Source organism: Myodes glareolus, chromosome 22 (assembly GCF_982192425.1).
Source record: "Myodes glareolus chromosome 22, mMyoGla1.1, whole genome shotgun sequence".
NCBI classification, from domain to species: Eukaryota; Metazoa; Chordata; class Mammalia; order Rodentia; family Cricetidae; genus Myodes; species Myodes glareolus.
Window position 1 is genome coordinate 14256861 of NC_142047.1, and position 13745 is coordinate 14270605.

General features: G+C 44.1%; 1 protein-coding gene and 1 long non-coding RNA gene across 2 annotated transcripts; both read left to right on the plus strand.

Annotated features, from left to right (window-relative positions):
* Positions 1-1188: 1188 nt before the first annotated feature.
* Positions 1189-2686, plus strand: LOC148118442 (zinc finger CCHC domain-containing protein 3-like). Its single transcript, XM_087900640.1, has 2 exons — positions 1189-1227; positions 2030-2686. The coding sequence occupies exons 1-2, from the start codon at positions 1189-1191 to the stop codon at positions 2447-2449; spliced, it is 459 nt and encodes a 152-aa protein (XP_087756766.1). The 3' UTR covers positions 2450-2686.
* Positions 2687-5960: 3274 nt separating this feature from the next.
* On the plus strand, positions 5961-8828 carry LOC148118443 (uncharacterized). Its single transcript, XR_015735954.1, has 2 exons — positions 5961-6059; positions 8460-8828. It is a non-coding gene; the product is annotated as an uncharacterized LOC148118443 (long non-coding RNA).
* Positions 8829-13745: the final 4917 nt, after the last annotated feature.

Genomic DNA, 13745 nt, shown 5'->3' on the forward strand with positions numbered 1-13745 from the left:
AAACATTTTTCTCCCCATGCTTTTACCCCAAAGTGCTGTCTATCTTGATATCCTAGAGGTAGCAAAAGGGTAGATCTTACTTTTTTAATTGATTTTATTGAGCTATATATTTTTCTCTGCTCTACTCCCTTCCTCTCCCCTCCCATTCTACCATCTCCTATGAGGATCTTGCGTTCTTAAACCATCTGCTAGTGTGGTCTCTTTGCTTTGGTAACAAGGAGCAACAGTGTTACTACCACAGTGTGTACCACTGCTCACCGCTGGATCTGTGACGGTTCTTTGCTCCACATTTGCTGATTGTGCTACCATCATTTTCCCAGGGGCCTCTGCTATGTGTTTATCTTTCTCTTTGGTCTTAAGCACTCCTTCAGGGCCCTTTGCAAAAGTAGTTCAGTGCTCGTTAATTCTTTTAGTCGGCTTTCAGAATAGAAAAGTTCTGGTTCCCCTTTCACAAATGATGGCTGAATTTGCAACTGTGGTCTTTCAGAACTGGACAAACACTTTTCCAAGCCCTTTAAATTGAAAAGATTCTGTTAAATAATCAGCTATAAGACCCCCCTGGCCTTCCTTTATGTGTTACCTGGCCTTTCTCTCTTGCATCTTCCACTACACTTTATTTGTTTTCAGTGCTTTAACTAGACTAGGGCATGAAGGGCTCCTTTAGCATTCCCTCCATTTGGTGTCCTCTAGAACTCCTGTACATGGGCAGGCATCTCTTTCTCTGGTTTTGGATATTTCCTTCTATGTTTTTGTCGAAAATATTTTCTGTACTTTGTGCATGGAAATCTTCTCCTTACGTGTTCATAATTCATAGATCTTCTCTTCTCTCGAAGCCTCCAAACTTTCAAGATCTCCATCTATCTGTTCATGGAATTTTTGAAAATTTATTATTGATCTTAACTGAGAGTTTCGGTTCCTTTAGCTTGTCTTCAAACCCTGATACTCTGTCTTCCTCTTATTCATGAGGCTTCCCACAAGCTTTAACTTGGGGCATTGAATTGTCATTTCCAATATCACATCAGCCGAGCTATTGGAGACCCCGATACCTAGCACTTTTATTCCCATTTTGATTCAGAGGCCATGGGCTGGGGACTGGTTGAGAAAAGGTGTGGCTTACAAATTATGTAAAGGATACCATTATTAACTATTGAATAAAGAAAGAATGCTGAATGGGAAAGGGAGTGAAACATGAGTCAGACGGGGGTATACGAGATAGAAATATGGGAGGTGGGGGGAGACTATACTGGCTGTGGAAGTGAAGGGTAGAAGGATTTTGTGGCTATAAACTGAGGGACAGGCAAGAAGACCTATTCTGGTGAGACAGGAGACAGAACATATTGCTTAACTCTGAGCATAAAAAATGGCAAGTAGTTAAATGAAGAAACGACCAATTATGAAGAGAAACTAACCCTTCTGAAATGTTATAAAAAGTGAAATGAAACAAATCGAACACAATAAAAAAAGTCAGGTAAAAAAACAAGCAAACACACACACACACACATGGGCTTGCGTGCACACACACGCACATGCGCACACACACGCACACACACACACACAATGCACAAATAATCTAAACATTGGTCCAAACACACACACACACACACACACACACACACACCATGCACAAATAACCTGAACACTGGTACACACACACACACACACACACACACACGCACACACACACACACCATGCACACAGTACCTGAATACTGATCCAACTTTCTCCCTCACTGAGGGAAGAGAGTGATTCCTCCCGCTTATAGGAATGTGATTTATACCAGCCTTCTCAGGTAGGACAGAAACCTGGTAGGCTTCATAGGCCTGTGTAACCAATCTGTGTCCTCTGTGTGCTGACAAGATCTCTGAGCCCTGCAGCGTTGGGTTCCCTTGTAGCTCAGAGCTGGTCCAGACTATCTCCACCTCACAGGGCCTAGGCTGTTCCACTGACTCACCCCTGAGCTGGTCTATGTGACAGTGTCACGTGTTCCCTGCGCCTTCTTCAATCTGAGCCTGTAAGTCTTCTTTTAAGAAATGTCTGTTGGTCGTGACCTGGCTCAAGCGCCACTGCGACGTGCTGGCCGTGCCGGTGAAAGTGACCGACAGGTTTGGGATCTGGACCGGGAAGTACAAGTGCGAGGTCGAGCTGCGCCAGGGGGAGGGCGGAGTGAGGCATCTGTCTGGGGCCTTCTTCTTGGGAGCAGAGAGGGGCTACAGCTGGTACAAGGGGCAGCCCAAGACGTGCTTTAAATGTGGTTCCCGGACCCACATGAGCGGCACCTGCACGCAGGACAGGTGTTTCCGGTGTGGGGAAGAGGGCCACCTGAGCCCTTACTGCCGGAAAATCATCGTGTGCAACCTCTGTGGCAAAAGAGGACACGCCTTTGCCCAGTGTCCCAAAGCCGTCCACAATTCCGTGGCAGCTCAGCTCACCGGCGTGGCGGGGCACTGAACGCGCGTCTGCCCGCCGGGGCGAACACACAGCCAGCTTACCCTTCTTAAGTGCCAAAACTTTTTTTTTTAAGACCTTTTCTTTCATTTTATCGTTTTGGAAGGAAGTATTTTTAAAACCTGAAAGAGACATTCTCTCTATGCCTTTTTAAAACCACGGGTGCTCCTTTTCAGCCTGTTTGAACCGGCGAATTTTACCAGTAAGGACTATTTGGAACTGTAGCGCGTGCAGATATGTCTCCTGCCCCCATCCCACCACCTTTTTTCTCCCGTTTTGCATTTGTTTTGGTACTTTCGCCAACACCTGGACCTCTTTGAACTTTTTACTACCTCCCTCCTCATACATTGCCTCCTTAGAAGATTTTTGCCCTTTGGGCTGCCTTGCTCATCTCTATGCCTCAGCGCCCCCACCCCCACTCCGTAGACGGCCCAACGCGGGGTAGGCACTCCACCAAGACTAGAAAAGGTCTCTTCTGGCTTCGGTTAAGAGTGCCTACCTTCCGCAGCTCTCCGCTGGGTTCTTTTCGTTTGCTGCTTCTGTGATACAAGAATTTGTGAAAACAGTGTTGCTATAAACGTGTAACCTGAGTAAGCTTGGAATGGTGGCCAAGGGCCTCTCCTAGCATAAAAGCGTTGTCTACTTTGTGACAGCTCCTTGTGGTGGCTCAGAAGCCAATTTCTGCAGGAGCATGGAGCCCAGGCATTCCTGCTGGGAAAGACCCAAGCGGTGGTTTTCGTTGGATTTTCTTTAGGGGAGGTTGGTTTTGTTTTGTGCTTTGATGTGAGATGAGGTCTCAATGTGTAGCCCTGACTGACTTGGAACTGGCTGCATTGGTAGGCCAGGCTGGCTTCAAATTTACAATGATCCTCTCACCCCCGCCTCCCTGAAAGGTGTTTTAAAACTAACCCCTTGATTTTCCAGCAGATGAAATGAACCCAGAGACGTTAAATGACTGGGTCAAAGTATACAGCTGTGTGGTGCCTCAGATAGTCCAGAGTAAGAGTCCCTGACCCCCAGCCCGGTGTTCATCCCCACTACCTCTCACACTAGACAACAATCTCCTCGACACTGGTGGGCCAAGGAAGTCTGCTCCGTCCAGGGTGGTGCCAGCAAGAAGCTGAGAAGCCATGACCTGAAAGAGCAGAAAGGGAAAGCTTGTCTTGTCACTCCGTAGTACTAGGAGGCTAGGGAAAGGACCAGCGAGCATGCATCAGTCCTTGGAGGACCACGTCTTACATGTTCCAGGGCCTTCCCCTGCCACTGTCCTCAGTGAGAAATGGTTCCCCTCAGAAAGAAACTTGCCAGACGTTTACACTTGTACCTCTGCCTCAGCTGCTAGGACCCCAGAGAAGCCAGAGAGCCCATCCTGCATCCGTAACCTTGGACCTCTGCCACTCAGGAGAAAGTTTTTAACCCGGAATCATGAGTGCGATATAAACTCGAAGTGTTCATGGGGAAACAGGCCAAGACAGAGGGCCTGGGTCCACTCAGTGTTCTCCAGTCGAAGTGAAAGACAGTAACTGCTTTCTTCAGTTTTTGTCTTCTCTTTGCTGTTTTGCTATTTCCTTGTGGCTTAGAATGTAAAACCAATTGTTCAGATTTGTTCTGAATAAATATTTATCTTTCGTAAAAAAAAAAACAAAAAAAAAAAGAAATGTCTGTTGGGACCTCTTGCCCCTTTCTCGTCTTATTGATTAGTTTGTATTTATTTGTTTGTCTGTTTATCACTAGACAGTGTTTGAGCTCCTTATACACATTCTTCACTTTTTTTCTACGTGTGCTTGTATAAGCACACAGATGCCGTAGTATGCCTGTGGAGGTCAGAGGACAATTGTGGGAGTGGGTGCTCCCCTATCACCATATGGCTTCTAGGGATTGAACACAGGTCATCAGGCTTGACAGAAACCAGCTTTAACTGCTGAACCGTCTTGTCAGTCCTTATGAATGCATTTAAATAGACACATCACATGTACAGCTTACATACATTTTCCCAGCCCGTGGATTGTCTGTATGCATTGCTGGTGATTTTCTTGGCATGAAAAACCCTTAGGTTTGCTGACATCCTGTTTGTTTCCTTGTGTTGCTTACAGTATTGGAGCACAGACCAAAGTCACATACTTCTCCCTCTGTGATTTCCACTGCTCAGGTGAACCACCTCTATGGTTGCAGGCATAAACTCTGCCAGAGGAAATGAGAGAGATTATTCTACATCCTATGCTGTAAATCACTTTAAGACTTTGTAGGGACTCAGTGGGCAAAACAGCTGTTGCACAAATGAGTTTGAATCCTACGGCTCCTGTTAGGGTGAGAGGGGAGATCTGGCCCCGGAAATCATCCACTCTCCTTCACATACGAGGTGGCACATGTACACCCACATACAACCAACACACGTACACACGACAGTATAAATACTGTTTTAACTTGTAATCCGTAACTTTATCTGTGAAACAACGATAGTAGTGTGTAAAGTGTACACACAATGATCACAACTGTGTGGATATGCAAAGGATTGTGCTGTGATACAGAAGACACTTTCTTACAGCTAAGCATTTTTTTTCTTTTTTCATATTTTTTTTTCAAATTTCTTGCTATACACATAGAGTTGAGGCTCCAAAATCTCCCACTTTGCTGCTATGGGACCTGGCACTTTGGCCTCTGAGTTACTCTGCTGTAGGAACTCTCTCCCCTCCTCCTTGTGAATACTGCAAAGGGCTGCATTTCCAAGGTTGGGAGCATGGAACAGGACGGACCATAAGAAGCAATAGTTGGCAGCCACAGTGTTCTGTCAGCAAAAGAACTGGCGTCTTGGCACACAGACAGAACATGCTGGTGGTGAGAAAGAAAGCAGAGGAAAGGAGGGTGGGCTGGAGACAAATTCTTTCTCCCTTAACTCACCTCTCTTTGGTGCCGCCTCACCATCTTAAGAACTTAATACTCTCTGAGTATTAAGGAGGAAGCAGGGTATGAAACACAAACTTGAAATAAAAGATCTCCCTGTTCATTTCAATGTGTATTTGTGGGTTTTACTGTCTTTATTCCAAGTCGGCTAGTAGTGCAACCCTGAGCAAGCTCTTCCTGAACTGTTTCTCCCCTTACAGGGACCTCCATGCAGTTTGAAGCCTTAGCACCACACAGTAGTGTGTAGTGGGCAGAGTGAACTCTCCATGAATCCATGTCACCGCAGATGCCGGGGCTCCCACTTACATGTATGAATTTGAGTATCACCCAAGCTTTGTATCAAACATGAGACCCAAGGCAGTGATAGGAGACCATGGTGACAAACTCTTCTCAGTATTTAGATCTCCGTTTTTAAAAGGTAATGTCTCTTTGCTGCCTGTGGCCTTGGCAATCGGAGGCCCGGATTTGGGCCCTGGCTTGACAGCCTTGTGCAGAGTTGTGTTTGGATCAGCCATATGAGCATGGGTGACAAAGGAAGCCAGCGTATGGAAAGTAATTACTAACCTGAAGTGTAGATTATTAACCATCTTATTCTTAAAGGATAGCTTTTTAACTTGGTAAAGGACAAGACTTTGAATTTCTAATACGTTCCCAAGATGATGATGGTCAGCGTCACTCCTGTGGAGCAGCCGCTAAACTCAAAAGCCTCTCGGTGAGTAGCTGAAGCTTATTCTTTATCCCCACAGATGACTCCTCAGAAGAAGAGATCAATCTCAGCAAGGTGGGTGATGAAATTCTGAGCCAACTTTCCTCGAAATGGGTGAGGCTGGTGGCAAAGACGGGACGGATCTGGGTGTGATGTTACTATGTTAGTTGCGAGGAGTGTTTTCTAGTGTTTGTGGGATCAGCCTCCAGTCCCTGTGACCTTAGCTCTCTTAACAAAGGCAGCTAGAGTAATCAGATGTGTAGCTGTAAGGGGGCTTCTGAGATGGTTCAGCGTAATGGGGGTGGTATACATGTTGACTCACAGATCCAGAGGGTTCAATTGTTGGTCATTTGACCTACTTGTTCTGATTGGTTGTCAGTCTGGAACATGGTGGGATAAGGTGACAGATAAATCCCTTCCTTTCTCCATCTCGCTGGCGGTCAAGCAGGAAAGAGAGGAAAAAACTAGGTCGCAGAACTCATGGGGCACGTCCCTCAGGATCAACTTCCTCCAACTACTTTCCCTTCTTGAGTTCCCACCATGCCCCAGGGGTACTTTCACCTGTTGATCAAGCACAATAGGCTTAATCCCTATGGCTCCAAGTCAAGCATCCAGAAAGCTGTTGGTTGGTTTGGATTCTGAAAAGCCTAGGAAGTCCTTTCCCCCAAGGTCTCGCTTCCTTCAGCCCCAAGGGCCTCTCATGTGGGGATTGTGCTCATGTCCTAAACAGATCCTAGGGAAGAGGTCCAGGTTCTGGAGCTTCTAATACTCTCCATGGCAACATCAGCATCACTCTCACAGATTGAAACAACATGCTTTTATCATTGTCAGCATGGGTCCAAACCTTCCACACACACGCTGACCTCCAGCTCTTTCATTTGCAATCTATGTAGAAGCCTCGATGACCCCATTGCTCTTGCATTCTGCATGTCTGCAAAGCCACACCCATGTGGACAACACTAAGATTTAGCTATGGCTTAAGATGTCACCTGACTCTATGAGCAATCAGCTGCAATAGCCTCTGAGTGTCTGAATAAGGACAAAAATGCCAGAGAATTTATTCTTCAGGGCACCCTGTGGGCAGGGGTATCTAGCAATACTTTCTCAAAGCAACATCCTTGGAACAAGCTTATACCTTTACAGCCTTCTGCCTATGATGGTTGTGCTCTGGAAACCAAGAAACAGCTCAAGTATGCATGACAAAGAGAAAGGCATGGGAAAAGATGGCTGAAGAGTAAGGACTAGGGTGAAACCAGAGGCTTTTCAGTTATTTCAAGTCTCTGAACTCCATGCTCTTACAAACTCCTGAGATGTGAGCCTCTAGGCAGCTTTCATTTTGATCTGGGGTGTGAACGATGGCTTCTCCTAATGAAGTACTCTCTACCATTCACACTCTCCTCGTACTCAAGCTAAATCACATCCTTTATCATGGTGCTGAATGGGCTGGTTTTCATGGTTTTAATTTTATTTTTTGGCAAGATTGAGTCTTTCTAATCCCATGCTGTAGCTTTTGCTTCTGAATCCCATTGTAAATATGATTTAAAATGAAACAAAACAAAAAAACCCTCTCTAATACTTGTATACTATGCTACCCATGAATTTCCACGACCAATAAATGTTTTATCATCATTAAACTCGGGACCCCATAAAATATCAGACCAGACAAATATAGGCAAATTTGTTGCCCAGCTGGAGAACGAATGGACTCTAATCCAGACCCTATTAGAGGCTTCCTTCTCATCTGAGCCATCATGAGCTTCACTTCTCTTGTTCCTAGTGGAACCTGCTGGAACCCCCCATATGCCTCACTCACTGAATTCTGCATTCAGAGCCACATCATTGAGTTAAGCACAGAAAGCTCCACTTCTTAGTAATATTTATAAGTAATAATTTTGTGTTGTCATCTTTCAATTGCTGAAGCAAAATATCTGAGGTTCATCAACTTAGCAGATGAAGATTTTATTGGGGCTCTTTGAGATTTTCCCTTTGAGCCTGTGAATAAGAGGAATGTGATGGAGAAGGGATATTAAGTGGGAACCAGACCTCATTTCTTGGCAGTCAGGAAGCAGTGAGATGGAGGGGTGAAAGCCCAAGTGGTGCAAAGCAAGCTGTCAGGGACCTGCCTCTTCCAAGTAGGAGCCACCTCTTAATTCCTCCATTAGCCTTAACAGAACCACTAGCTGAGCATCAGCCTTCAGTACATGAGGTCTCAGAGGAGAGTTAAGATCTAAATAATAGGAGGAAATTTCTAAACATGCACAGGCTGTATCAGAAGGTGGAAAAGGGCACAGGTGTGGAAGGAGGCTCCTCAGCAGATATAAACCAAGGCATCTTCGCAAATCTTGGGGCATCATGGGGATAGCTCAGTTGCTTAGTTGAGTTTCTTTTTTCAAATTCTGTTCACAGGAACCCTAATTGGGGAGGGCTGCCCCACTGGCCAGAATATGACCAGAAGGAAGGCTACATGAAGCTCGGCGCCTCAATCCAGGCAGCCCACAGACTGAAAGAGAAGGAGATGGTTTTTTGGACTGAACTCAGGGCCAAGGAGGCAGCAGAGAGGGCAACACACGGAGAGCATGCTGAGCTCTGATCAGGAGTTCCAGCCGTGTTTGAGAGCCTGGAGCAAGAAACGTGTTTGCCATGGATGATTCTGCAGAGGAACAAGGCTTCTTATCTTTGAGGCTATACAACTGTATGTTATTTTGTACAAATGCATTAAAGAAGATCCTTGCTGCTTCATCTTGTAAAAATAAAACATTGTTTTGGAAATCAAAATTGGGTCAGTGGCAAACCTGGTTGAGATTGCCTATAGGCAAGTTTATAGCACATTTTCTTTTTTTATTATTATTAGATTTTTTTTAAAAAAAATACCAATCCAAACTCCCACTCCCTCCCCTCCTCCCATTCCCTCCACACACCTTTCCACCCCACACCCTCTAATCCTAAGAGAGGTTAAGGCACTTTGCTTTGTGGAGAGTCCAAGGTCCTCCCTACTACATCTATGCTGAGCAAGGTATACATCCAAAGAGAATAGGATCCCAAAAAGTCAGTACATGCATTAGAGATAAATCACAGTGCCATTGTCAGTGGCCCCTCAGTCTACCCCAGCCATACAACTGTCAGTCCTACAACTTTCAGAGGGACTAGTTTGGTCCTATGCTTGTTCCTTCCCAATCCAGCTGGAGTTGGTGAGCTCCCATTAGCTCAGGTAAACTGTTTCAGTGGATGAACCCTTCATGGTCTTGTCCTCCTTGCTCATATTCTCATTTCTTCTACTCTTCAACTGGAAGCTTAGTCTGGTGGTCTGACGTGGGTCACTGCTGTTTCCATCTGTTGTTGTGTGTTGTGTTTACGCACGTGTGTGTGTGCTGAAGATGTTTTAAAGCATAGTGATGCTGGTATATCCAGTGAACACAGTAGGCTTGGAGGAACCTAATAGAGAGAACATAGATAAAAGATGGGCTTCTGCTGTCTTGAATTATGATGCTCTTGACTATGAAGTCAGTGGTAATGAATCAGCTAGACAGTACAATCAAAGAGATTTTTCTAGCTATAAGGGAGACATGCTGGAGAGTATTCTTGTGCTATTTCTAAAGAATGACAAAGTTTTTGGAAAGACAAGAAAGCAAGTAAGTCAGTTAGATTCATGTAATGATGAATTTTAAAAATTACAATTAACAGCATAATTATACAACTGAGAAAAAATAAGTGTTTTGTTATCTAAGACTGGGAAATGCCAAGGCTATCCCAAATGGTGTTCTATTACACTCTTATGACCCAATGGTATAACATATAATAAGTCTGACTCCACTTTTGATACTTGACTGCTTATGGCTTTAATCTCCCTACTCCATCATCCCTTTCCCACTTCTCTTGAAAAGTCAGTGACCAAGACAGATTCCTATTTTGGTGCTAGCAAAATATGCAAATTCTCTCTCCTTAACCACATAGAGCACTCTGGCCAGTACCCCTTCCTAAGACATGTTGGACCTGCTTACAAGGGCTGCCCTGACCGTCACAAACAAAGCTCAAGCACACATGTAAAAAAATTGCTTTCCGTACCTGTGAAGCACGAATGTGTGTGCTTTGTGTGTGCATCAGTGATGCTTCTAAAGCAATGTAAATACAAGTACACTGAGGTCTAAACAAGTTAAAAGTAAAATAAGGGTACCAGACACAACCAATACTCAAAAGGAAAATCCAGTGTCGCGTTAATGTTGGTAAATTCATACAGTTTAGGAAAAGGTGGGACCATGAGTTATGACTAAAAGGTCAACTCAGCAGGAAAACATGACAACCCTTCATTTGTAGACAGCCAATAACAGAGTCACAGATGGTGGGCATCTTGAGTTTGGTTCCAAGAAAGCAGACCTTGACACAAGGTTTGGGTGCAGCTTGTGTGGGGTGGTGATATCAGAGAGCACTGGGAATAACTAGGAGCTCGGAGGAAGGGCGTGCTGCCTGAGTGCTGTACCATGTGCCATTTCACCCACAGTATTCTGATTCCTCACGAATTACTCAGAGTTCATCTACTATAGATTTTACTTTTGTGGCTAATTTGAGGTTTATTAATGCATATTTATATTATATCCATATATTTTGAAATAATACAAACTTGATAGCAAAGATCAAGGAAAAGGAAAGCAGAAATACAGTTATAAAAGATACTCATTATACTCTATTCATCCCCATACATTGAATTCTTGATTTATCAACTTTTATCATGCTTATCATATAAAAGAAGATAATGTTTCAGTCAATTTGCTTTTAGCTCTTATAGTAAATATGTGAATAATTTATATACAAAACTTATACTACTAGAACTTTTGAGTTTGTTTGTATAACAATTTCTGAGCCATGTCTTTTATTTCTGCCCATGTATACATTTTCTTCTTACTCCTTAACATATCTTTATTTCAGCTGAAATTTTCCTTAGAAGTTTTATGTCATAATCTTGGTGAAGTCATAGCCTCTCACTTGTGGTGTGGGAGAATTGTCTGTATTCTGTCAATCATGTATTTTAATAAAACGCTGATTGGCCAGGCAGAAAGTATAGGCGGGTCAACCAGATAGGAAGTAGAGGCGGGGCAATGAGAATAGGAGAAGGCTAAAGAGGAGGAAGCTCCCTCTGCCACTCCTGCCCAGATCACCGAAGAAGCAACATGTGAGCTGACAGCTGAAAAAGGTACCAAGCCATATGCCTAACGTAGATAAGGATAATGGGGTAATATATGTTATAAGAGCTAATAAGTAGCCAGAGCTAAGGGCCAATCAGTTTATAATCTTATGGAGTCTTGTGTGTGATTTTTATTGGGGCTTGCCGGTTGTGGGGTACTGGACAGGACACAAACCCCAACAAGCCGGCCCTCATGTTACAAATGGCACCCACATGAATAACTGCATCCGCAGAAAGCCTGAGAAAGTTTGGGAAAGAAAAGAGTAAAGCATGTTTTCTTGGTAGCAGCAATTTCTCGGGTCTGCTCTGCTTGCTAGAGGCAAGCAAATGCTCTCATCTAAGAGAGGCTTCCTGACTCAGCTTTAGCTGCAAAACCTTGTAGTTCTTTTAAAAGATCCTGCCATGAAACACTTAAACGATGTTGATGAAAAGTTGAACGCACGCTTTTCGGTTTTCAGCCATAGCAGGAAAAAAGCTGTGCTATTTTAAAATGCTGGCTTTCTGGGCTGTCCTGCCAGGGCAAACTCTGACTCTTTCAGGCAGGCAGTCTGACTGAGTGTGGTCTGTGAGCAGAATGATGCAGCTTGCTTGCTGGCAGGGACCTTGAAATGCCACAGAGTTGTGGCAATAAAAATGGCTCCAGCGGTACCTCTTCCATGAGGCTGGAAAGTTAAGGAATGGGCTGGATCTAGCTGTCAAGCCACGGCTCTAAAGGAGAGGAATAATCTTCTCCTTAAAGACTCAGGTAGTCAGAGAAGAGAGACATACAGTAAAGAGAGATTCAATGGAAAAAAAACTCTAAATGGTTTACTATTTGTTAAAAATATATGCAGGCTAAAAGTTAAAGTTCTTAAAGTTAAAAAGAAAGAGAGTAGTTGGGTGTGGTGGTACACACCTTTAAGCCCAATGCCTGGGAGGCAGAAGTAGACTGACCTCTGTGGCTTCAAGGTGTGGTAGCACACACCTTTAATCCCAGTGCTGGGGAGGCAGAGACAGAAGGATCTCTGTGAGTTCAAGGACAGCCTGGTCTACAGAGTTATTCCAGGACAAAGATACACAGAGAACCTGTCTCAAAAGGTAAAAGTAAAAATAAAAGAAATAGAGGTTAAAATAAAGATGTAAAATACACAGAGAATCTTGATACTGTATGCTATTATGCTCTCTTTAAATTGTTTGAATGCTGAGGAAGGAGCAACAGCTGCTAAAAGACTTTTGTTTATAAATGTTGCTGAACTAAATCCAAGATAGGTATTTTGAAAATACCTTGGCTTCAAAACTGAAGTCAAAAGGTATGTTACTTTGGAGAAGAGGTTTTGCTTTTGTTTCCACAGAAAATGAGAAGCTGGGGATTCATTCTGAGTTAAGAAAAATCAGTTTCGATAAAGGAAGACCACCTGAGAAATCTCTGGTAGGAACAGATGGCCCACATGACAGAGTTCTTCATCCAGAATAGACTCAAGACTGCTGCCTGAGATGATCAAGACTCCCAGGATACTCCAGGCAGGACTTGATTATAACTCTAAATTTCCTTTAGGTCCCCATAAGATTATCAGCACCCCCAATCAGCAGGAAGTAGCCTGAAATACTATGCCCACATTCCCAACAAATAGACTATGGGTATTTTCCTTTGTTTAAAAAAAAAAGAGGGAAATGGTGTGGGAGAATTGTCTGTATTCTGTCAATCATGTATTTTAATAAAACGCTGATTGGCCAGGCAGGAAGTATAGGCGGGTCAACCAGATAGGAAGTAGAGGTGGGGCAATGAGAATAGGAGAAGGCTAGAGAGGAGGAAGCTCCCTCCGCTACTCCTGCCCAGATCACCAAAGAAGCAACATGTGAGCTGACAGCTGAAAAAGGTACCAAGCCATATGCCTAACGTAGATAAGGATAATGGGGTAATATATGTTATAAGAGCTAATAAGTAGCCAGAGCTAAGGGCCAATCAGTTTATAATCTTATGGAGTCTTGTGTGTGATTTTTATTGGGGCTTGCCGGCTGTGGGGTACTGGGCGGGACACAAACCCCAACAAGCCGGCCCTCATGTTACTTGTTTGTCTGAAGATAGCCCCACCCATCCTTCACAGAAGGGTGGTCTAAGTCACTTCCCTCAGGTTTGCAAGGTTTCTGTCTATCCTCTTCCTACATGTCTGCATTCTCTGGGTTGGAAAAGCACACTGTTTCAAGCTTAAAGACTAGATTTAGGTGTCTCTCACTTCCTGGGTGGAGGGTGCCTCTCTGGGATATGGGTGCTTGGGTTTAGTTGCATATCTTCTACCTGCTTCTTCAGAGTGTTTTCTCATATACTAAAAGCAAGCACTCTGCCTGCATGCCCTGGGTTTCCTTAACTCTTGGAAGGACACTTTTGTGCACGAACACCTGAACTACTTGATGTGTCAGAGTGAGAGACTGATGGAGGATCGTGGCCACCATTTTGTTTCATCAACTTTCCTAGAGAGTCAATTATCTCAAGTGTCACTTTACAGTCACTGCTGCTTTGTCGTCATTGTAAAACCTAA